This window comes from Papaver somniferum, chromosome 1 (assembly GCF_003573695.1).
Source record: "Papaver somniferum cultivar HN1 chromosome 1, ASM357369v1, whole genome shotgun sequence".
NCBI classification, from domain to species: Eukaryota; Viridiplantae; Streptophyta; class Magnoliopsida; order Ranunculales; family Papaveraceae; genus Papaver; species Papaver somniferum.
In genome coordinates, this window is record NC_039358.1 from 29,393,615 (window position 1) to 29,420,606 (window position 26,992).

The 26,992-nt window shown below is 37.6% G+C and overlaps 1 protein-coding gene across 1 annotated transcript; it reads right to left on the reverse strand.

Moving 5' to 3' along the window:
* Positions 1–24,633: 24,633 nt before the first annotated feature.
* On the reverse strand, positions 24,634–25,722 carry LOC113274024 (UBP1-associated protein 2A-like). The gene has a single exon (XM_026523586.1). The coding sequence runs from the start codon at positions 25,720–25,722 to the stop codon at positions 24,634–24,636; it is 1,089 nt and encodes a 362-aa protein (XP_026379371.1).
* Between the last annotated feature and the right edge of the window lie 1,270 nt (positions 25,723–26,992).

A 26,992-nucleotide genomic window follows, 5' to 3' on the forward strand; every position in this document is an offset into this window, starting at 1 on the left:
GACGGCTTCAGATGGAGTTAGGTACTATGGTGTTTGACAGGAGCTTCGGATTTTGATGCACAATGATGGGGCGACCGTTGGATGACAAGATGGATCCAATCTGACGGCTCTCATGGAAATGGGTATGGATAATGGAAATGGATTTGGGTAAGGGTTTTGGGCCTTGGGTATGCCAAGCCCATATCTTCTTTAAGAACAATTCTTCCTCTTCAAGCCCACTTCTCGTTGATCCGGCTCTTGCAAACATCATTCTTCGTTTCCTCCTAGCGGGAGTCTTTGCCGTTCCTTTGCTCGTTTCGCTCCGTGAGATAACCATGCTTTATTTAGTACCTAAAAATGCAAAATTAATTAATAAAAAGATTTATTCTTGAAAACAATGAAAATACAGAATATGGGTTAAAAATGGAGAATTAGAGCACAAAAGATGAGTTAAATGCCAAGAAAAATATATATAAATATGCACTTTTTAGCACTCATCAAATACCCCCAAACCTGAATTTTACTTGTCCTCAAGTAAAACAAAACTAAGGAAATCCTACCTATACCACTGTCGCTGGTCTCTCGAATGCATTTAGCGTATGCACTAAGCCTTTTAAACCACTAAGTGTCCCTAGTGGACGAGTTGAAGTCTCGTGAAGGTTTGCTTAGAACGTACCTACAAAGTTCTAGGTCAAAATATAAGCTCAGATTCCATCAAATGTGACATGTGCAAGTCAGTTAAGCTCACAGCAAAATGGAGATGTCAATCTAGCTATCGAGGCACAATCCTAGCACTTATAACAAAAAAAGGACATGTGATAAGAGTGTAAAGTGTATCTACACATGTGTAAAGAAAGATCTGAAGTTATGACTACTAATCACCAAGAGATAGTTTCTCAGGCTAAGAACCAAGGTCGAAATCTAGCTAGCTGTCCGGACTTTACGAGAATTGTGAATGAGTTGGAGGTATTTCACAATTACTCGCGTTGTACATCAATGGCATACACCCTCCTTGCTTATTACAATAAAACACAAAAGATGACTCTTTACATGACTCTTATTTACATTGACTATTCTCTTTTATTTTTGGAACAAGAGAGAATGGAATTGAAAAATACATGATTTTTTTTTTTTTTTTTTTTTTTTTTTTTTTTTTTTTTTTTTTTTTTTTCTGAATATATACATCGTTTTTTTTTTTTTTTTTTTTTGATAAGGAAACAGTTTTGATACATATACAAAAGGAAACAAAAATTACATGACACTTTGCAAGAGGTAGCCCTTTTTGATGCACCCAGTTAAATTCGATGGTTGTCTTTCTTAATGTAACCTCCACCTTCTATCCCAACCAACCAAAGAACAAGCTAGTCAAGTTTCGTTCAGTATTCTAAAGTGATTGGCAATCGTAACTTCCTATCAAACACCTTGAAGATCGAGGCCAAACATGTATTGGTAGATCGTGCGCGTGCAAATTTCTTATCACTATGTGAATTGTGCTAGAATCAGGGTGCCTAAATATCTAGACTAAGACTCCTAATAATTACATATTTGCACAAGAGTCAACATTTCAAGGTAAATGAGCTCCATTTTTATGATTTTTTTAATTTTTTAATTTTTAATTTTGATTTTTCAATTTTTTTGGAATTTTTCAACTTTTTCAAAAAGATGGAGTTTGATTTCAATTATAGCATATTATCGTGGTATCTACTCTATACCCCCAAACCTAAACTAAACATTGTCCTCAATGTTTAAAAATATGGAAAGAATTAGAATGCAACATATGGAAAGGGACATGCTGAGTAGAGTAAAAGGAGAGAGAATACCCGATTTCGGCGAAAGCAGAATTAAAACTCCGTTATCCAAGGCAAAACTCCAACATATTCGGAGTCACAATGGATGAGCACAAAATATATACAAAAGGAATTTTAACTAACACATTATCTACAAGAAAATTTGGTTTTTAATGGGATTTGACTTTTTGGGAAAAATATTTGGTTTTAATGGGTTTGGATTTTTTGGGAAAAATTTGGTTTTGTTGGGAGACATTTGGCTTTGATGGGAAAAAGAAAAATTTTGGTTTTTTAGGGAAACATTTGGAAAACTTTGGTTTTTATGGGAGAAATTTTTGGTTTTTGAAATTGGGAGCAAGCCCACTGTTGGTCCTCTAATGGAATGGGAGGAAGGCTGCGACCCACGAAACACTAAGTTTTAATTTTGAAAGTTTAATTTGGCCCAGTTGGTTAAGGCCCGACGTTTGTTTTAAAACTTTGGTTTCGAGGTCCACTCTTGAGTGGAAACAAGCCCACAATCGGTTACAAGCTCAGCTGGGTTTAAACCCAGAGTCCAAAATACAAGTCCAATGAAAGAATTTAAACAAGCCCACAAATTAAACAAACAAGCCCACAAAAATTAATTACAAACCCAACAGAAAATAAAAAACCCAAAAATTGGCTTTAATATTACAAGCCCAGAATTAAAAATTGGAAGCCCACAATTCGGGTTCTCTTAAATGGGTTACCTTTTAAGCACAGCCCAGCTGCTCTGATATTGTTGCAAAAACCCAGTTGGGCTTTGGTTCTTTTCCTTGGTGGCGTCCCAGCAGAGGAAAAACTGGTTCAGAACAGCAGGTCCAACAGCAAATGAAGTGAAGCAGATGCAGATGCAAATGCTATGCAGTGAAATGCAAAAATAGCTAATAAAACTACACGAAAAACACAGCACCAATCCCCGGCAGCGGCGCCAAAAAGTTGGTGGGCCCGGGAAAACGTATAAAATTGAAGCGAAATGAAACGGGCCTACAGTAATACCGCAAGTGCACGGTCATCAGTTGTAGCTCGTGCAAGTACAGGTCGATCCACAGAGACTGGGTGTGTTTTGTAGTGTTTAGCTATTTTGGGCTTTAATTTGCTATTGGGCTTTGGTAACTTCTAGGCACAGTGGGCTTGGCTTTGGTTTTGGAATGGTTTTGGATTCAGTTGGCTTTGATGAATTGCTTTGGGCCTTTGAGTTCTTTGGGAATGAACTGGGCCTTTGGCTTTTGAACCTTAAGAGTGAACTGGGTTTAGTTGGCTGGGCCTTAGGCTTGAACAGAAGAACAGTGGGCTTTTGTAATGACTGGACTGGGCTTGTGCTGTGAGCCAAGCTCAGTTGCAGCAGCAGCAGTGGCTGTAGCACATGGCAAGAGAAGTGGAGTGGCAGCAACAGCTGCAGAAACTCAGATGCAGGAGGCAGCAGCAAGGGAGAAGTTGAAGTAGCAGGAGAAAATAGCAAACAAAATGAAGGACAAGTGAAAGTAAAACAGTGGCAGTGAAGGAATGAGGAAAAGTGACAGAACAATGAAACTAAACAAAGAACAATGGAACCAAGGCCTAAGCCAAGGGCAGGGGTGTGAAGAAGACAGTGAAGTAAAAAAAAGGAAGGAAAAAAAAAAAGCAAAGCCAAGGCAATGGCTTTAGGCATTCATCTAGAGTGGGAAGAGAACCAGCTTGCTCACAGTCACTAGTGAGCACTAGTTTCTCCCCACTGCTCAATCAACTCAATGCTCTAAGGCTCTAACCTAGCATTGACACACAACAGTAAACTAATCCTAACATTTGAGAAGCTAACAGTTGACAAAACAAGAGAGATGAAAGAACACTAGGATGTTGAATCCACCATTAACCTAAGGGATATTCTACTCACAGCTAAAATAGTTACCAAAGTACTAATTGTCTGATTAAAGTACAACTAGTCTAAGGGCTTAACAACATTGGACATGAGCTGCACATGATGAAGACTATCTTATTGATTCATGGTTTCATCTAGTCCTAGCATCTGAGGTTTAGAACATACATAACAAGAACATTAGAGAACAGGAAAACATAAATAATGAACAAAAGATGAACAATGAAGGAACAAACATCACATTAACAGCAGCTTAACATGAACAACAATTTGAACAGAACACATACATGATTAAACAGGAACAATGCATGAAACAACACAAATTGAAGAGACTCAAAAAAAAAACATTAACAGAACATAACAGTTCTGGACACTGGCTGCTAACCCAGCATAAGCCTTTACATCACACATCAGTTGCCTTTTATAGTTTTACAAAATATCCCCAAATTTCGAAACCCTAACTTGCAAACCCTAATTTTTGAATTGAAAAGTCCACTCACCTAATCCCTGAATTGATGTCGACCCATGCCTATTCTCTCTTCTCTGCTCCTCTCCATGTCTTCAATTGCGTCTTATAGCCTCACCTAATTTATTGATTTATCACCTAGGGTTTCAGTGGTGAAAAATCAATGAGTTAGATGGCTATAGAGGTAGGGGAGGTAGCTACGGCGTGTAGGTGGTGTTTGGTGACAGTGGAGGAAGTGGCGATGGCAGGGTGGCAGTGGACATGGAAGAGAGGCAGGAGCAGAGCTCGACTGCAACTGTCGGGGGAAGAAGAGAGTTTTTGGGGAAAAAATATTTGGGTAAGAATAACTTGTTTGGGTGAAGTCGATGGTTTTGGATGCTAGGGTGTGAATCGGGTGTAGCGAACTTTGATGAACAGCAAGTAAAGAGCGTTGGATGATCCCATATAGATTGAATCGAACGGCTACGATGGAGAGGTATGTAGCGACCGTTGGATTATGAGATACAACAAAACTGACGGCTTCAGATGGAGTTAGGTACTATGGTGTTTGACAGGAGCTTCGGATTTTGATGCACAATGATGAGGCGACCGTTGGATGACAAGATGGATCCAATCTGACGGCTCTCATGGAAATGGGTATGGATAATGGAAATGGATTTGGGTAAGGGTTTTGGGCCTTGGGTATGCCAAGCCCATATCTTCTTTAAGAACAATTCTTCCTCTTCAAGCCCACTACTCGTTGATCCGGATCTTGCAAACATCATTCTTCGCTTCCTCCTAGCGGGAGTCTTTACCGTTCCTTTGCTCTTTTCGCTCCGTGAGATAACCATGCTTTATTTAGTACCTAAAAATGCAAAATTAATTAATAAAAAGATTTATTCTTGAAAATAATGAAAATACAGAATATGGGTTAAAAATGGAGAATTAGAGCACAAAAGATGAGTTAAATGCCAAGAAAAATATATATAAATATGCACTTTTTAGCACTCATCACGATACAACATGTGAAAGCTTATTCTAGATGTTTATTGCAGTGGGAAAATTATGATGCAGTAATGTGCAAATATTTTGCTGCAAGTCTAGCAGGAGAAGCTTTGAAATGGTTTGAAGGCCTACCTATAGAATCCATTGGTTCATTTCATCATCTACAAAATGTCTTTTTGGGACAATACATAAGTAATAATCTATCAAGACCAGGTATTGAGACTGCATTCGGACTTCGCAGAAGAACAAATGAGAGTTTGCGTCATCTAACGGTCGTTGGAGAACAATGTGTAGTGATATGGGAAGACGGGTGGATGAGCGACATCTTATTCTCGCATTCATTAATGCTCTCTTTGCAACAGACCTATTATATACCCAAATTTTCAGAGTAAAGGATACAATCACAATGTCGGAACTGCGCGAATTTCAAGAAGAATATATAGCCCTCGAAGAAAAGCAAAGAGACATGGAATCTTACCCAGTTGCAATATCTGATTCGAAAGGTGGAAATACAAGTTTACTTCCGAGGCTCACAAATGTTGTTGCGAGTACATCGCAGGGTAATCAAGGAAGGAGTAATGCGGAAATGTAACAAAAGTTAGTGGTTATGGGCAGTGCAGATCAAGCAGAGTTTGATAAAGAGTACATAGACAAGAAACTTAAAAAATATGGAGGTACTGATACAATTCAACCAGGAAGCTCTGCAGGACAGAAAATATATTATAACAAGAAAGATGGAAGAATAGTGTGGGAACAAGTAAATCTGTCAAAGTTGAACACTACAGTGGATAAAGTATGGGAAGATGCTCTCCTAATGGATGATATTACAGAACCACATAATGAAGGCGAAGATCCACCACCAGGGAGGAGGAGTAAAGAATTTTGTGTCTATCATAGATTCCACGGTCACATAACAAGCAATTGCAGAAATGTGAGGAAGATTATATTGCGAATGATCGAGCAAGGGAAGTTGGACCATTTCTTACTGAATCAGCCAAGAAATTTACCACCACCACCACCTCAAGGAAATAAATATGCAAAGGAGGACAGGAATACATTTGTTATTGAAGTGGGAGCGAAGGCAAAGAATCTATATTGTAACTCGATCATACATTCGTTCAAAAACATAGAAGATTTTCATGATAATGTCTTAAGTCGAGTATATGCAAGAGATGCTGAAGGAAGGGAAATTTTCAACCTGGCAAAAATATCATCTTTGAAGGACTGGCAAAGGAAGAAAATCTCGTTCAGCGCAGATGAAATACCAGAAAGAAAAGCATCACATGAGTGCCCATTGGTGGTTAGATTGTGAATTAATCCAAAACCGTTAGAAGAAGATGAGGAAGAAAATGAGAAAAACACCTGGGCGATAAATAGAATTCTTATAGACACTGGAAGTTCTGTGGATATTCTATTTTATCACACATATAAAACAATGGGTGGAAGAGATGATGAGTTGATCCCTTCAACATACAAAATCTATGGTTTTAATTGTTCTGCGAACAAACCAAAAGGGGAGGTGACTATGCGAATTCTTCTACAAAGCTTACCAACAGATATCACATTCTTTGTAGTGGATGTTGAATCACCATATAATGCTCTCATTTGAAGACCATGGCTGCATGGTACACTCGTTGTTGCATCAACATTTCATCAGTGCATCAAGTTTCCTTTATCTCAGGGTGTTGGAATTATAAGAGGGGACACAGTTGAAAGCAAAAATTGTCAAGAAATTGATGTTGATAGATGTGAAGCAAGAGAATCCAAGAGAAGGAATTGGAAAAGGTATGCAGCAGATAGTCAGAGAGCAGAGAGATTAATGGTTGATGTTTGATGTGGTGTACAAAGTTGAGAAACAAGTATGCGAAGTGCTGGAATTTATTAGATGGGAATGTTTAAAATCAAGAATCATCATGAGGAAGAGAAACAAACTAGGTGGAGACAAAATAGTAGAAGAAATCAATAACGGCAGCAACAGAAATGGATAACAAAAAAATGAAGATGAATAGCAACAAGAGAGAGAAGCTAGGTGGAGACAAAATATCAAAAGGTGGAAGGCACAACGACTTTCGCACAATACCAATTGAATGGTTATAAACATATGTGAATTTACGAAGATTCAAAAGTGAAGAAGACAAATGCGTAGAATGAATGTGTATGATTTTCTTTGAGCAAGGTGATTCAATAAAAACATCTATGTACTAGAGTTGTACGAGTTAACAGATTGGAATGAGAAACTTTAGTTTCATATGGTAAATCCATAATAAGATAACACAAAGAGAAATCTTTATAATAAGACCTTTATAAAAGGCTACAAAAAATGATATTTATTATCAGATTGGTTAGGAATCCAAATATGTCGTGCACCCTAATTCGCTCATATGCAAGAGGAAAAATAGTAAGACCTATCGCACGTCATAATTGGAAATACCTAGAAGGCATGACTCAAGGGAAGGCTACACCGACCCCGGAACTTGAATTGTGGAGATTTGGGGTGAGAATAAAACGATAATGCCCATCCGGGAGAGATACCTTAAAATTTCAGTTTAAGATAGAAATCTTAAATTGAGAGCCTAAGGTGAGAAAGGCTCTCCCAAGGAGTGCAGAAACTCGATCATGGCGCCGAGGTACACGGTTGAGTCAAGAGTTCCCGGGACGTCTGGAGCGTACCCTGCCACTCTTGACAAGTCCTGACTATGATGCACTCGGTCCGAAGATACCCCACTTAGGGTGCGATCTTGCTGCCATAGACCATATAGGTAGTGTATGCGAGATTGCGAAATCAACTGGTTGTTGAAAAGCCAGATGGGAAGAGCCATAATCTTAACCAGATAGAGGTAAGCTTCCTTGAAGGGGCAGCCAGGGGGAAGATAAGGACGGCACCCTCCATTAGGGAGCTGAATTGTGTCAAAAGTCGTAAATATCACAAGACTTTTAACTCATACGAGTATTAAGAATTGTGGTATTTACGCGAATTAACCTGAAGAGGAAATAGTACAAGAAAATGATAAGAAGAGATCAATGGGTCAATACATCATGATGTAAAGACCACCTGCGATCTCGTCGCACATAAACAGAGGCAACATAAGACCTTTACATAGGAAGGCAAAAATAAGACATCCTAGATAATATAAGAAAATAAATTAATTATAATGTTCGCACCAAGAAAAATTCTTGGTGCCAAATTAATTTTTGGTTTACCAAAATCTGCCAAATAACAAGAGGCAAGAATGGGAATGCAAAGGAAGTGTTATTTGCCTCATTTTGATAAGTCTCACATGCATATGAAGAAGTCATGAATATGAAGCGAAGGAAAGAAGAATCATATTAAAAAGATGAAAACTGAATTTACAAGAATTTACAAGTATATTAAAACAAGAAGAAGCAATCAACTTTCATCTTCTTCATTTCTCCAGACTCAGAATCACTAATTTCTTCTTCAGAATCTTTTCTCCATTAGTAACTTGGATATCAGGAATGTGTACATTTTCAGGAATCGCTGGAAAGTTGTATTTCGACAAAGGAATACCATTCTCTAGACAAACTCTTTTAAAAGCAGCCTCACGAGAACTATTAGCATCATTACTGTTGTTCTAGACTAAGTTAAACCAATTCTGCTTCAGTTGTTGATGCTTTGAATTACGAGCAGATGATTCTTCTTCCTTAGCAGCCAAGCGAGTTTCTAGCTCTGAAATTCTCTTTTGATATTCCTTCTCTTTCTCTGCGAAGCATTAACAAAAGAGTTAAGATAACAGACAATTATTCTTAAAAAAATATGAATGAAGATCAAAGAACAACAGATTACCTTCATAATTGGAAATAATGTCTGCAACCAGTGTAGAATGCTCAGTATGAAGACTACAATTTACACCTAGATTATTTGTAGCATCGTTCTGAACTCTAGCAGCCCAGTTGAACTCAGCTTCACTTTCTATAAGGAGTTGAGATCGAATTAAATTTTTTTCCTCAATAAGAATGTCTCTCTCACGACAAGCTGAATCACGTTCTATCTTAACCTCAATAATGGATTCTTGAAATTGTTCTAGTGCTTTCGCACCCCTAAGAGCGATTTCATCTTTTTCAGTAATAAGATCGTTCTTCTTCGCCTCCAATATTTGAACTGCTTTTTTCTCCTCGTAAAAACGTCGTTTAAAATTATTCGCAGCGGATAATGCATTTTTATGGCGTTCTCTAAGGGTAGTATATTTTAATCTTAATTCTTCCAAGTTAAGGTTTTCAAATCCTCGGGTAGGGTAATTACTTAAAGAGGAATTGAGGTGTTCTAAAAGAGTTTCAGCATCGGGAAGATTAGCCTCTTCATCTGAAAGGTTATACAGGTCTGCGAAAACAATAAAGTAAGAAGTGCGAACGATCGCATAAAAGGAAAAGAGTGAGAAAATATAAGTTACATACCAATGAGTTCCTTGTTTCTTTCTCGAGTTTGGATAACCAATTGAGAATTAGTTAAATGCTCATTTATAAGTTTTGCATTCTCGACTGTAAGAATCGCATTTGTATCCGACAGAATAGACTTCTCTTGTTTTAATGTGGCATTCTCATCTTGCAATCTGCGAAGTTTTCTTTCATTATCCAAAGAAATCGCATAAGATATGCGGGCACTCTGGGAAAATAAAAGCGTTATAAGTAAAAAAAATAAAAATAAGGAAGAGATAAAAGGCAAATATGGCAGAACATTACCAAGCCATTCATCGCGAACTGAAAATCTGGATTTATCGCAGAGGCAGCTCCGCGAAGGGATCGATCCCCCCAATCAGAAGCAGTACAGATCCTTGGGAGCATCTTGAAGGCACGATCCGTTTCATCATCCCCAAGAGTAGCGAGAGCATCTCCAGAAAAAAGTTCAGACAACTTCTTCCGATATGAATCAATCGATACCACTTCCTCAGAAGCAAAGGTATCTCTATCAGAAGATTCTGAACTTGAAGAAGAATCATACCTCGCACGCTTCCTAGAGACCTCATCTTTTGACGAGGTGTTCTTGGGTACAGATTTTGACGCACGTTTCTTAGGAGTTCTAATGCTTTTGCCTAAAGTCTTGTCGTTCAAAGGATTCACCTACGCGAATAATTAAGATAAGAAACAGAGGCAACAATATTGTTAAAAATATAAAGTGTGTTTCTTACTTCCTTATTCTGCGAAGATGGTATTTTACGCGATGTACTGACCTTTTTGGCATCCTGCGAAAGAGAAGAAATAAGATATAAGAAGGAAAGTTACGAGAATTTACAAATTGGATTAAGAGGATTACATACCGCTACTTTATTTTCCTCATTTTCGAGTAATTTAAATTCCCAAGGATGGTAAAGAGGGAAATCTTTGGGCAGAGGATCGTCAGAACCATCCATAGATCTACCAGATATAAAGGGCCCTTCCAAGATAACAGGGCAATTAATCCAACTTGAGTCATTGGATCTGCGAGCAGCGCGATTAGAATTTGAATTCCAATCAACGTCTCGCATAATCTTTTCATCTTCAGCGATACCATCTACTCTCCTTATGTGAACAGCCCACTTAGTCACATTACTCTTCATAATAGCGACTAATAATTCTTAAAGAAATTATCAAGAGTATACTCAGCAGGATCTATAATTTTATAGCGATGATCCTCTTTTCGCACTTCATCAGGATAAGAATTTCCAAGACCAGCTGCGCGACGAGCATACTCTAATGGTATCCTGATAACATCACCACTCAACTGAAATATTCCTCGTGTGAATCTCTCATCAGCAAGAATTCTATAGAAAAGAGGAATCTCAGGATTATATAAAGAATTGGTAAGAATTGAAGTTGACCTAACGAAACGATGATTCTTCGGTTATTCCATTGCTCAGATTTCATTAGATCAAGATTAAGTTTGGATGGGAAATTACATGAAGAAGGAAGAGAGAGTTTGTAACCCCTCTGATTGAAGTCAGTTTTCACTTTGTTAAATTCGATCTCCATCTTTTTACCAGCAGGAGCTATTAAAGAATGGGAATGAAGAATATGAATTTGCAGAGAAGGTGAAGAAGAATGAAGGAGATAAAAGGAGTAAGATAGAAGAGAATATATAGGAAAGAGCGACCCGTTTTTCAAGATTTACTCATTAATGCGAAGAAATGAACGGATAAAAACTTACGGTTAAAAGAGACGTGTCAAAAGATGAGTGGTTAAAAGGACACACGTACATAAGGGGAGTTTGAAATATGGAAAATTGTCGGCAAAGTAAAATGAAAAAAAGAAAAGCATGTGCGATTTGCAAGAGGAGAACTTCTCATATCGCTCACTCTGAAGAATAAGTGATATGAGAAAAGGAAAATGTAGGAGTTAAATATCGCACACGTTAATAACTATGCGAAGTAAAGAATATAACCTAAGCGAAGGAAGTCGAACATAGCAAAGTTAAGATGATGCACCAGATGATGTCAGCAAGTCACGAGTAAAGTGTGAAGAATTATGCGAAGAAGTATGTTATGCGAAGATGAGCGATTGTATATGAGCGAATATGTCGTATAATGATCCCGAAAATAATGGGATTCTTAGCTGTCATCCACTATGTAAAATCCTATATAAAGGAGAGAGTCGTTGTTTCTGAGAGGATTCTAGGACAAGTCTTGGTAAAGAGATACGAAGAGAGAAAAAGTGAATTTAGGTTTCAAGGAGAATTATTGTAATACTTGAATCTATTTTGTAAACATTCCTAATCTTTTGTTAATAAAATCAAGAATTCATAATGATCACCTAGAGATTGAACTAGTTATAGTGGAGTGTAGTTGTAAGAAATCTTACAACTACACTACTAATCAACCAAAAAGATACAGTTGTGTTCCATTTGGTAGACTAAGGAAATGCAGTATCATCCAAAATTAAGTGCTTCAGGCATTTGAATGTTAGGTTGCTAGCCATGCATGGATGAAAGGCATAAATGGGCAATGTTACTTGTTTCTGTGTCCACTACATAAACAGAAAACGAGGATGCAGCTTCATTTGTGCTGAAGTATTTAGTATTTGGCTGTTATAATCAACTTAAATGACAGTTCAATAGATAGTGAAAAAGACTAACACCACAACACATGACCAAGACATTCTACCAAAAATACAAGAAGGCTCATAGAGGTAAAAACTAAAAACACTGTACACACGAGTAGAAAACTCTGGATAAAAGAAACAATTCACCTACCAGGCACAAGGTAAACGACATGAAAATTTTAACGTACGAAACCGAATCCTAATAGACTTCGTTCAATTTCCCCAAACTTGGAAGAAAAATAGAACTAGTGTAGGTTTCAGGCTTGAGAGAGATTGAAGTTAAGTCCCCAAGGGTTATGCTGATTAAAAACCAGAGTTACGTGGCTGCAAAAGTTCTGTAGTTGTAGGAAATCCTACAACACACCCCTTGTACTATCATGATTATGATTTCTAGATCTAAACTTATATGATATGAAAATAAAGATAAAGATAATGGAAATATAAATTAGGACGCAAGATTTACGTGGATCGATCAATTTGATCTACATCCACGGGGTTAGGTTTCACTATGATTGTAGAAATTACATATGGATTACAATTGAGACTCCATTAATGAGTATTTGGAGCTCTAGATTGATAGAGGAAGAAGATAAAGATAATAATACTAACAATTCTATTTTCACTCTCTACATTATGTGTCCTCTCCTAAAATGTATCCTCTCTTGTCATATTACTTTCTCTCCTGCTTTTCTCTTTATATAGGTATTTACATAGTGGATAACCGCTCACATGTAGTGGAGTACAGCTCATCTTGTCTTATTCTTGTGCTAGCTTCTGCCTTATATTTGTGCAAACTTCTCTCGCACGTGTGCTACGTTCTCGCATGCTAAGATGGTTGCATCCCCACACTAACAAATGTCTTGTGGGATATTTTGATCCTAGAAGTTCCATGCTTTCTCGATCGCTTGTTCTTCTGTTGTTGTTATAAAGTATTAACCAAAACATTTCTGATGGAATTAAGAACCAACTGCTCTTTGCCGAATTTATGTAGTAACAAAAACACAACAGAGGCATGAACCAACCAACCTCTTAAGGAGTAGGTTTGATATGATGAGAGAGGACTCCCCTGTTCGACACCTCATGTCTTCTAACCACTTACTGGCTTAGTAATATTTTGTTATCTTGTTTTAGTATCTTTTTACGGATTTGCTTAACATATCTTGCCACTTAATTTGTTTTGCTCGACAAAATATCTTGCCACTTATTTTAGATACTAACCACATATCTTGCCACTTATTGCTCAGTTGCAACTCACGTTTGATTTTGATATCGGAGGAAAAAAAAGAAAAGGAAGAAGCAAAGGTTGTGTAATGTGGGAAAATAAACATTACTTCATTTAGTTCTAATCTCAATGATGATGATTATGTCGCAGAAATATACTACGGTTTGCTGGGTGATACTGTGATAGAGATATTAGATCATCTTGAATGATTATGTTATAATCAAGGTTCTTATTTTTTTAGTTTTCAAAGCCTATAAATATCATGTAAATCAAATTCACCTAGAAGTCTACAAACAGCTAGTAGTATTTCCGAATTTAAGTGCTATAGGCATTTGAATGTTTGTTGCTAGTCATGCATGGATGAAAGGTCTAAATGAGCAACGTTATTTGTTCCCATGTCCATTGTATAAATTAAAATGTTTAGTTCTTGGCTGCTATAATTAACTTAAATGACAGTTCAATAGAAAGATGGGATGGTGAAAAGGACTAACACCACAAGATAGGAGTCAGGACCAAGACATTCTACCCAAAAAAGAAGAATTTACCCATATGGGGGTTCAAACTAAAAACAAAGTATACACGATCAGAAAACTCCAGATAAAAAAAACAACGCACATACCAGGCACAAGATAAACAACATGAAAATATTTAATGTAGTAAACGAAACAAGCAACACATACTCCTTGCCGTGCCAATGCATGACCATGTCCAAATGGTCCAATCCTGGTGCTAAGTATTTAGTTGACAATTTGCTGAATTCTCACAAGCTGATTAATTTCCTCATTTCAGAAGCTCCTCTCTTGTTTTTTCTCCTCTAATTTTTTTCATCTCTTACTTCGAATCTTACAAATTCGATATGTCCAAGCTTCTCTTCTTCGTAACACTTTTCCCAAATGGCTCATTTTTTCCTTTCAACAAAATGAAGAAAATAGCAGCAAATGAGCCATTGAAGAAAAGTGTTATGAAGCCAAGCAGGAATTCTGCTAAAGAAGCTCAAACATAATTACTCGCCATTTTGTAATTCAAAGCAAGAGACGAGAAAACTTGGAAGTGAAGAGTTATTTTCAACAATGAAGTTCAGACCCAAGGAATCTGCTGATAATAACTGGTGTTATGAGGCAGCAAAAGTGCCATGTTTTCAAAGCTTGTTGCTGTAAAAATACTCCCTCCGAAAATTAACCAAAACATTTCTGATGGAATCAAGAACCAACTACTCTTTGCCGATTTTATATTATAACATAATCACAATAGGGGAATGAACCAACCAACCTAATAGGAATAGGTTTATCACACTGCGGCCGGCCTAAATATGAATTCAACCTATATCAATCTTCAACAGAATACCACTAGTAAAAATCTTTAAAATGGTCCTTATTTTTTCACTTGGTTATTTCGCATTTGGTTTTCTACGACCATTGAATATATCTATCTAACAGGCGAAATCGTGTTAACGGAAACTGGTTGTAAAGTTCTCAAATGTATCGTAATTATAAGCACTGGGTGTAAATTTTACGAAAATTGTGATCCACAAATCGACTTTGTTGGCGGTATGGTGTTATGATCCTATTTCTAAGTGCTCCTAAAGTCATTTAAGAGTTGATATATTAGATCATCTGAATCATTTCTCTTGTAAACCAATTTCATATTTATTTTGATCATGTAAATCTCTAGTATTTCCAAACTGTTTTGGCAGCTATAACCAACTTAATTAATCAAATGAAATCTATCATTTTGGTGGACATATGAGAAAAAGATTCGTAGACAGTGATAAGACTAACACCAAAAGGCAAGAGCAAGACGCTACCAAAAAAATAACTTGCTCATAGAGGTTAAAACTAAGCACAAATTACTCCATATGCAATCAAAAAACCTTGGATAAAAGAAACAACACACCTACCAGACACAAGATAAACAACATACAAATTTTAAGGTAAAAACCGAAACAAGCCGCACATACACATACTCCTGGCCACGCCAATGCAGGTTTCTTAGCAGGAGCCTTCCTAGACGGTCCAATCTTGTGTGAAGTATTTAGTTGACAACTTTGTGGATTATCACAAGCTGCAGATTTCCTCATTTCGGAAGCTCCTGCTCTTGGTTGTATATTTGAAGGTGCCGTTGCAGCTGAATCACACCCTTCATTCATCAAGGTTAAGCTTTCATTTGAACCAGAAGCAGATTTCTGCTTATTACCACCACTACTACTGCCACCGGTAGATATTGCACAATGCAGTGTATGTCCATTAAAATTCTTGGTTGGTTTTTCTAAAGCCTTTCTTGCTCCTTCAACAGTTTTATATATAAACAAAGCATACCCTTTCGGCTTCCCAGTGTCTTTATCAAATCCTAACGGACCTCGTTCAATTTCCCCAAACTTCGAAAAGAACTTGTGCAGTTTTTCAGCAGTAATTTCAGATTGTGAACTCACATTGCCTACAAAGATTTTCCTCTCTGCATCATTTTTCTTCACATTCATTTGCTGTTGATCAGAAGAAGCTGAATAAGAAGCAGTCATCCGATTTCCAATCTTTTTGAGTGGCTCTTTTGAAGCTTTAAGAGTAGATTTTCTAGGATGAGATGGATTTTGATCTGCTCGCTTACGAATTTCTTCAATGATTTTTGTGTTCTCTGTTGAAACTGAACGAATAATATCGATTAATTGATCTTTAGTAAATGATTCAAGAAGTTTTGTTAACTCTTCTTCTGGCTGTGTATGCTCTTCATCTTCTGCTCTTCGTTTGTTAGCCATGGATAGTGGTGGGTCAATGAAAAGTTGGAAATGAAGTAGAAAAGCAGTGCTTTGAGATTTTTTGTAGAGTTTATCTAATACTGACGCATGGGTTGAAGTGCACCGTTTCATTGCCGGGTGCCAAATAAAGTCCATTGCATGCTACAACTTACGACTTACGAGATCCACATATTCATCTCTCTGAAATAAATTTTGGGGGCTTTTGAGGTCTTTAGTGTCAATAAATTTATGCCATATGTGAGAAAGAGTAAACGGATCAAAAAATGCTTTGCATGCATTGATTTGACAGGGGCGGTGATTGGACTCATCAACCATTACTGCATTAGACAGCCAGTGTGGCCTATGATATTAATCCATTTTAGGTGTTAATAATCATCATTTCCAAGGCTTTGAAACAGGCATACGGTGGATAAAGTATTTTCACATTAATTAAATGTATGGCTGTCAGATGATGTTGATTGACCTTGTGCCGCCAGCATTATGTCTAGATACTCTAGCATGTCATAGCATGTTAGGGACGTGCCGTGCGTACATGATTTGATCCCTCGGTCACCCACTTCACCAGAACAAGTAAAGGTCTAGTATTAGTAAACACTAAACAATCATGATTGCAACTTTACAAGAGCAGGATTTTATGTGGCTTTTACCCATTTTGCTTAAGAATTGCAAGAATGCCAAAAACAGTGTAGCCATTGATTTTGTTCGTCGGCTCTCTCCAACTGGTTTGATCTTATCTTCCAACCATGTAAACGTACGAATCAAATATTTATTTTACTTGAATCCGTCCCTATACATTACATAGACCCAGTATCCACTCCCCATACACGTAGAAAACATACGTTACTTTAAATCTATGTACCAAACTGAGAATAAAGTTTTAAGCGACAATCGGAAATACAGAGCGTCGCCTCTGAATGTGTGAACCTTAGGCTTAACCCCGGTGTACGAAAATTATCAAGCCCATCCCATTCCGATTTTCTAGTTCCATTAACTTAGCTAGAATACTTATCAACGTCGCAGTTATTTTGTGGCCTCTATCAAAACAAACAAGTTCTTAACTAGCATTTACTTTCTTTTTAGATTTCATGAAAGCCGTAAAGTAAATGGTATCGGAAGAACTTGTGTGTTTTGGTAGATCGAGGAAACAAGGTGATGCATCTTTACTTTGCGAGCACATGTATCGGAAGCCAGGATGATTAATGGCCTTTTCAATATCTACAACCATCCAGAAAAACATCTTCATGTATTCCGGCTGGTGAATGCTATTAATCCTCCTCCTAGTGTCCCAACACATGGACCGACAAAGTAAGATGCAGCTGGATTCCACTACCAAAACACACAAGTTGTTCCCCCATCATTTACTTAACGGCTTCAACAAAACCACGAGTATCAGAACCAAGCCAAGATGTTCCAATCGGGAAATTTGTGCAAAGCGAGGACCTGCAAATCCTTTAGTGAAAATGTCGGCCACGTGATCGATGGTAGATATTATGCAATCTGCAGTTCTTTGGCCTGAGATAATTCCCTGACAAAGTGAAAATCAACAGCTAGATGTTTCATCCTAGAGTGAAAAACATGATTGGATGAATAAGATATGGCTCTGATGTTGTCACAAAGAAAAGATGGAGTTGTTGGTAGGAAGATGTGAAGATCTTTGAGAAGGTTGCAAATCCAGAGAACCTCAGCTGCTGAGTTAGCTAAAATGCGAAATTCTGCTTCAGTGGAAGATCTAGCAACAATAGGTTGACGTTTGCTAGACCAAGAAATAGGATTTGAGCCAAAGAAAATGCAATACCCTCCTGTGCTTCTTCTAGAGTAAGGATCACCATCTCGGTCAGCATCACTAAACCCATGAACAGCCGTTAATCCTTTACTGAACAGAATGCCATAGTCAATAGTGCCTTTGATGTAGCGCAATATTCTCTTGGCAGCAATGAGATGATCAGAAGTTGGAGATTGCATATGCTGGCAGACCTGGTTAACAGCATAGCTAATTTCTGGCATAGTCCAGGTCAAGTATTGCAGTGCACCAACAAGAGATCTATAAGTTGTAGGATCTGACAAAGGTGTACCTGAGTGAGCTGTAAGTTTGTTGTGGAGTGGAACTGGAGAAGCACAAGTCTTGGAACCTCCCATGTCAAATTTATCAAGCAAATCAAGAGCATACTTTGTTTGAGAGAGAAACATACCATTAGCATTTCTTTTTGCTTCCATACCAAGAAAATAGTGTAGCTCTCCCATGTCTTTGAGAGGAAAGTGTTGTTGAAGTTGAAGAATAAGCTCCTTGCAGTAATCTTGAGAATTCCCAGTGATGAGAATATCAACCACATATATAAGAATGATAGTTATTCTAGTGCCATTCTTTTGCACAAATAAGGAAGAGTCAGCTGCAGATAGTTTGAAGCCATAAGAGAGTAAAACAGTCATCAGTTTCTCATACCAGGCTCTGGGTGCCTGTTTGAGGCCATAGATGGACTTATGAGGTTTACAGACATAATCTGGATGCTCTTCATTAATAAATCCAGAAGGCTGTTGCATGTAGACTTCCTCAGCTAAGTCACCATGCATAAATGTATTGCTCGCATCCAGTTGGGTAATAGACCAATTAAAATTTACTGCAAGAGATAAAATAACTCTAATGGTTGTTGGTTTAGCTACAGGGCTAAATGTGTATGTATAATCAATTCCTTCTTGTTGATGAAACCCCTTAGCCACTAATCTGGATTTATGTTTAGCAATTGTACCATCTGGGTTTGTTTGATCCTAAAAACCCATTTGCACCCTACAATATTCTGAGATGGATGTGGAGGAACTTTAGACCATGTACCAGCTAACTGTAATGCATTATATTCATCAGGAAGAGAGTGTCTCCAAGGAGGAGATTTTTTAGCTTGACTAACACAAGTTGGTACTATCAACCTTTGAGCTTGTAGTGAAGCAGATAAATAGTATTTAGTTGAGTAAACTTTGGGTTTAAAGATACCTGCTTTAGCCCTTGTGGTCATAGTATGAGTATTAGTGTCAGATTCTGCAGAGCTCAATATTGCTGGAGATGACAATGGTGGTACGGATGCAGTAGAAGGACACAATGTAGGTGTAGTATCAGCAGTAGCAGAATCACTCAGTGGAAGTTCAGTAGGAGAAGCAGTTGAGTCAAGCATTGTAGATGCAGAAGAAGTATCTTTAGGAGAACTGTAGATCTTAGAGCCAGCTGAAGCAGTAGATGTTGAGGAGTCCATAGATTTTAGTGGAAAATTGGCTTCTTGAAAAGTGACACGTCTTGAGACATAAACTTTGCCAGTTTTGACATCAAGACATCTATAGCCTTTATGAGAGTGGCTATACCCAATAAAGATGCAAGATATGCTTCTTGGTTGAACTTTGTGAGTAGTATAGGGTTTCATCCAAGGGAAGCAAAGACAGCCAAAGGCTCTTAAAAAATTATAATCTGGTACTTTGTGAAACAATACCTCATAAAAAGATTTAAAACCAATGGACCTTGTAGGTAGTCTGTTGATGGTGTAATTGGCTGCAGAGAAAGCTTCCACCCAAAATTTATCTGAAAGTCCTGACTGAATGAGATATGTTCTGCCTATATCCACCAAAATGCATGTGCTTGGATTCAGCCATTCCATTCTGCTCAGGTATATGAGGACATGAAAATTCATGATTTATACCACAATTGGCAAGAAAAGAGGTAAGTTCATTGTGCAAGAATTCCCCACCACCATCAGTTCTCACTGTAAGAATATGATGTTGAAGATGCTTCTGTACCTAAGTTTTGAACTGATAGAATACTTTTCTAAAATCTGACTTTTCAAAATTTAGAAAATCATCTATTATATTGACATAATATTTGTATCCAGAGATGGATGTTACAGGACTAGGACCCCACAAATCAAAATGCAATAACTCCAAAGGTTTGGTACTGCAATGAGTGGACAATGTGAATGGTAATTTGTGGCTCCTTCCTAACTGACAATCACGGCAGAATATAAGAGATTTGAGTACATTTGGTATGTTTAAAGTACTGCAAACAAGCTTCATAGTTTGATAAGATAAATGAGCAAGTCTCTTGTGCCAAATATCGTGGAAGTAATTGGAACACCAGAGAGTGGTTTATTCATGGTAGAGTGATGTGTAAACTGCAGAGGATAAAGTCCATTATTGTGAGGGCCTTGCAAAAGTGTCTTCCTAGTGAATAAGTCCTTCACAATAAAGCCAGAAGAATCAAAGGTTATGGAACAATGATTATCTGAAGTAAACTTGTGGACTGATAGAAGATTATGTGTGGCCTTTGGTACCAGAAGGACATTATTAAGCTTAAAAGTGTGATTTGGAGCGGATTTGAAAGAAAAACCTGTGTGAGTAATACTCATACTTTTTCATTGGAAGCTTGAATCTCCTCAATACCCTCATACGTAGTTGCAGCATGAAGCTCAGATTCATCTGCAGTAATGTGATTGTTTGCTCCTGTATCTGCATACCATGTATTGTTGCTTGGAATGTTTGCAGAGGCTAACATATCACTAAAATGCTGAGGTGTATGATAGCTTTGATAAGCAAAGTTGAGTCTGTTGCTGCACCCCAAAGAAGTGTGACCTTGTTTGCCACAGATTTGACAAAACAAAGATGGATTTGTAGGAGATTGAAAACTTGGTGGAGGTCGAACTGCAGTTGATGTAGAAGAACCAATTGAAGGACCTTTGCCTAGTAAGGATGTTGTAGAAGAACCACTTGAAGTATTACCTGGGTAAAAGTTAAAAAATCTTCCACCACCACGACCAAAACCATAACGTCCACCATATCCACGTCCAGAAGGTTGGAAATATGGCTGATTAGTAGCAGCAAACACTTGATGTGATGATTCAATAGTAAAAACTCTATTTGATGATTCAGTAAGCAGTGATTTGTTTCTATCATTAATAATTGATTCTTCACTTAGAAGGTTATTATGAAGCTCCAAACTAGTGATAGGAGGATAATGATGACGCATAGAAGTTACAAATGGTATGTGATCTGAGTTGAGAGCAGATAAAGTGACTACAACTAATTATTTATCAGAGATAACCTCACCGGCGGCAGCAAGTTGATCAGAAAGTGATTTGATTTCACTAATTAAAGCAGGAATCGATTTGTCACCTTGTTTTAGGGCCAAGAGCTTTGTTCTGAGTTGAATTATATGAGTTGAAGAAGATCTTGCAAATCTTTCTTCAATGCTGATCCATAGTTGATGAGAGGTTTGAGATCCAGCAAAGTAGGCGATGATTGTATCAGAAATAGTTGAATGTAGCCACATGAGAATTGTAGCATCTTCATCGATCCAATCTGTGTAAAGAGAACTCTCAATTCCATTCATTTCATTACGAGCATTGGTGAATTGAGGAGGACAAGGAGAAGAACCATCAAGAAATTTCATCAATTTAAATTTTCGAATAACAACAAGAACAAGATTTTTCCAGATGAGAAAATTGGAATCTGTAAGTTTTAACGAAACAAAACTGTGAAGTTGATGAAGTGAAACCCTAGTAATGGAGTTGGAGGTAGGATTTTCCATTGGAAGAGATGAAGATGCAGGAAATTCTTGAATCATACAGGAATCAGAGATGAATCGGAAGAGAAAGATCGAAAAACCTGAGAAAGAATAACCTTTCTCAGTATGATACCATAGTAGATCTAAAGAAATGAATGAATTTCATTAATGGAAATACAGTTGCAGAACTGAAATTACAAAGAAGAATCTTACAACAACGAGAGTAACTGAAGATATTTATTCTTCTAGAGTGGCGGTGTGTGATAGGTGTATGTTTAGCCTATGAGAGCAGTACACGTGTATAGATGGGAATGGTTAAAGCCAGCTAAGAGAATGCCAGCTAAGAGTTACTGTGACATTTCAATGTTACTGTTACTATTATTACTAATATCCTGTCCTAATTGTTTAAAGCGACATGAGTAACTACTTCTGGATTCTAAAGCTAAAACCAAAATGTATACACTGAATAGCAAACAACATGACCAGAGAACAATGGTTAAACAGGATAACCATACAAGTTTCAGAAGATAATAAGCCAAACCAGGTCCCTTAGCAGGACCATCCCCAGAGGGTGCAATCTTGTGTGAAATATTTGGATGATTGCTTCGTGGATTCCGACAAATTGGGTTCCCCATTCCAAAAGCTCCCATAATTTATTCTTGGGAAGTTGTAGGTGACAAAGAAGCTAGACTAAATCTTGGGAACGGAAGGTTCATTACGCTTAAAGCAGATGGATTCAGTCCAGCAGAAGCAAGTATATAGCTAACACTAGGGCTGCTAATAGGTACCCGATTACCCGAAACCGAACTGAAACCGGGTCTTCCGGATCCGGTTCCGGATCCTAATATTGGAACCGTCAGTGACTTTACTATCCGCCGGGTAGACCCGTTAAAGAACCGATTAATATCGAGTCCTTATCGGGTATACCCGTCGGATATCGAGTACCCGGTAAAGAGTAAATATAGCTTATATTATGGTTACTAATCCTGTCAAAATTTTAGGGTTACAAAGTTTAAGTATATATTAACTCTTATTCTTCGTCCCTTAGTGCCACATCTTCTGCTCCATTACACAATGAAGCAAAAAGGATCAATTAGAACAGATGCAGTAGGCTATGGACAACAATCTATCTTCATTTACATTAGATCAAGCTTATGTTATATATATATAGTCATCCATTTCCAATTTTCATTTGTTATACCATTATCGTGGAATACAACAAGATCTAAATCAATTGTGATTCGTCTATTAGATACTGCATATTTGGTGGTCAGTAATTGATAAGCGAGACTGGTCTATACTAAGTTTGCTTGATTTGTACGAAAAAATGATCACTGTATGCATCCAATTCTAATGTGTTGGTAGTGGAAGAAGAACACCATGTAGCAATCCAAGATTCCTAATCTTATAATTTCTATTTTGAAATTCGCTGTATTAGAAAATAACTTAAATGGGATCATATATTTTTGTTTGTGTGAAGTTTTGTGCACGGACAGGTGTAGCTTGTGTAAGTATACGACTAAATTAGGTCTAACAAATGATATTGCAGAAACATTTTTAATGAAAACGTTAACGCAAAACTATTTTAGCTGTAAGAACCGATAATATTATAGGGTCCGGTTCCGGGTCCAACATTTTTTGGAACCGGACTCGGAACCGAATAAAATAGCCGGTTCCGGATATTATGATACCCGGATCCGATTGGACTCGTTGGCACCCCTAACTTGAACATGTTTCGCTCCTTGTACTACAAGGTTGAGCAGCACCACTGAGAATACTTATCAAAGTCTGTATTCAGAATTTCTTTGCGGCCTCTATCAAAACAAAACTTCCTCTTCGAGTTTCATGGAAGCCGTCAAGTAAATTAATGCTAGTGGAACAACTTGTGTGTTTTTGGTATATCAAGGAATCCAAGTGATGCATCTTTACTTTTCAGATTCATGTATTCAGAGGATTAATATCCTCTTCGGTATATTCTACAGGCATTCATAAAAGCACCTTCATGTATTCGGGGAGGTTAATAACTAAACAGATTCCGGAAATTGGTGCTTTTTTGGATGCTTGTAGAGTTGTAGATATTGATCCTCCTCCTGGTGTCTGATTAATTGAACCGGAAAAATAAGGATGCATCAGCTGGATTCCTCTACCAAAACACACAAGTTCCTCCACTAGCATTTACTTAACGGCTTCAATAAAACCCGAAGAGGAAGTAAATGCTAGTCAAAGAACTTGTTTGTTTTGATAGAGGCCACAAAGTAATTCTGAATACAGAGTTTGATGTCACATAAAATGGTTTCTGTAAGGCTAATATAGTAGTGGTATGGATCGATCAATGTTACTGAAGTTAACCAAAACATTTTTTGAAGTTCAGAGAAAAGTTAATATAACCGAAACATACCTGATGGGGAGAACAACTTCTTTTGCCGATTTGAAGTTTGTTTCAGGGAGCATTTTATTTATATAAACAAAAATGGGAGCTTATAGGCATGAACAACCTAACCTAATAAGAGAAGCAGGTTTAGCATGAACAACCTAACCTCATAACAAAGAGAGCATTTTGATCGGCCAGCTTATGAACATCATCAATGATTTTTCTAAACAAATAATATCAATCAATTGCTCTTTACTAAATGGTTCAAGATGTTTTTTTAATGCTTCCTTTCTACTTCTTCTGAATCTGTTTACATAGAAGTCGGATAGTTAGATGCATTTGGTCTTCGGTCATACTAATGGAACACTGGTTGAAGTGAACCGTTTGAAATTATAATTCTCCAGTATCAAACAAAGTCCATTTCGTGTTGTGCACGGCATAAAGACAACAATAATCTTTTGTGAAACTCATTTGGTAGAACAAAGCATGATCTATAGCAACCTTGAGCAATATGAGTAACTACGTTCGGATTTCTAAAGAAAAATAACAAAGTAAAGATTGCAGCGGACAACATGATCAAACAACAATGGTTAAAAGAAACAGCATACACACAACAAACATGATAAACAAACCGAGTTTCTTAACCTGAACCACGTCTCTTAGCAGGACCATCCCCAGAGGCAGCTAACAGAGCTTCAACATTTTGAGTTCCTTGGCCATAAGGTTGCGCTGCACCACCGAGAATCCCCTGACCGTAAAGTTGCACACCTCCGCGGAGAATTCCCTGACCATAAGGTCGGTCAACACCACTGAGAATCCCCTGACCGTAATGCTGCGCAGCACCACCGAGAATCCCTTGGCCATACGGTTGAGCAGCAGCACCGAGATTAATCCCCTGACCATAAGGCTGTGCAACCCCATTTTGAGCATTAACACCAGCATATGGACTAAAACCACCACCTCCAGCAGAACCAATTTTTTGCCTTTGATCAGTAGCCATTTGACAATACAATATACATCCATCAAGCCGCTTAATTGGTTCTTCCAAAGCCCTTCTTGCTCCATCAACAGTTTTATATATAAACAACGCAAACCCTTTAAATCTCCCGGTATTCATATCAGACCCCAAAGGACCTTCTTCGATTTCCCCATACTTGGAAAAAAACGAGTGTAGTCTCATAATCGAAATCTGAGAATCTACATTACCTACAAATATTTTCCTCTGCTGTTGTTGATTTGTAGCTAAGCGGCAAATCGCCGTTCGATTACCGATCTTTTTTGAAGGCTCTTTCAAAGCTTTCAAAACAGATTTTCGATGCTTGTATAGTATAAAACCATACCCTTTAGATTTCCCTGTGTTTCTATCAGCAACAATTCTACATTGCATGATATCACCATAAGTTGAGAAAATCCCGTTGAGTTGATCTGCTGTTGTTTCCCAATCTAATCCATGAACAAACAACGTACAATGAGATGGATCTTGATCAGCTCTTCTACGAATTTCTTGAATGATTTCTCTGTTTTGTGTCGACACTGAAAGAATTATACCAACCAGCTGTTCTTTACTGAATGGTTCAAGAAGTTTTGTTATATCTTCTTCTTCCCCCTCCTCTGTTTCTTTTTCCTCTCCCTCCTCTGTTTCTTCTTCTACTTGTGCATCATCTAGTTCTGAATCCATTTCTGGTTCTGTATCTACTTCATCCTCAACAACCCTTTGTATGTTGGCCATTGATTGTTGAAGTTTAGAGCAGAAGTTTGGTATTGGGAAAAAAAAATGTTGGGTGAAAAATGATAATCAATCTGCCAATCTGGGTATGAAATGATTTTGGTGTTCTGGAAATGAAATTTTTATGTGGAAATGATTACCTAATCTGTGCTAATCTTGCAGGTATGCAGAAGCAATTCAATGTCCATGTTAAGATTGGAGATTGTATCACAGTAGAATCCTTCGGAGTCAAAAATAGTTCAGAACATCATTTACTGAGGTTGAGTGGTTAAGTGCTGCAAGTCCTTTCCCCAGCTACATTCTTTACTACTACTCCTAGCGCATTACCGATGTACTCGATTTAAAGGTCTGAGAGTATAGTGTCAGTTCTGACTGATGGTGTAAGTCGGTCAATTCATGGGTTTGTGGTCCTTAGTCCTTTCATAGGTCCTCCTCATCAATTGGCATTTCGGGGGAAGAGAGTAGTTTTGGAGGTCTAAAAAATTGAAGTGAAATTTTTATGTGGGAAAAAACAGCACTTGTTGCATTTTTCATATTTTAGAGATTGTTAATTTGTTATACATGTATGGCCGTGGAATTATTTGGAGGAATGACCGTCATGCGTTGAGTGGTTAAGTGCCATTTTGCCTTTTCGTCTAGTGATGGAAAAGTATATGTAACGAACTGAGAGACCGTCATGCGTCATGGCAAACGAGTAGGACTTTTTTTTGTATATGCACCAAGATTTGGCAGCTTAATTTTTTTCTGAATTGCGGTTGAAGCATGTTCAAATGGAGGGATTATTATTTTCCGTAAGAACTCCGAGAGGGCCGCAAGATATGACAAAGTAAAACTATATGATGAAGTAGCCTTTTAAAATGTCGAGCATTATGGTCGGTGAATTCGCTGCGCTATATCATAATTTTAACGAAACCGAAACCCAATTATTATGGTCCTTCGCTTGTTTGAATGTGCCGATGTTGTTTGGTTTCAAAAAAATTGATCGGGTTTGTTCCACCCTTAAGCTAACGATGAGACATTGATATAATTTTGGACGGAAACTTATCAAAATATTTTAACACATTAAATTTTAGGAATTTCCTACATTTCTCTTACATCTAGAATATCGGATGTAACAAACAATAAGCGAAAACTTGATTTCTATTTTGCACTATTTGCATGGAAACTAAGTTTCCACGTAGTTAAGTGAGTTTTCGTATAGTGAAGATAAGAGATGCCCCTTCTCCATTGTGGGGTGTGCCTTCATTCTCATTACGCTTAGCTATTAATCTAT

Excerpts from the sequence above, each read along its gene's own strand:
- LOC113274024 (XM_026523586.1), bottom strand. The coding sequence starts at position 25,722 with ATGGCCAACATACAAAGGGTTGTTGAGGATGAAGTAGATACAGAACCA.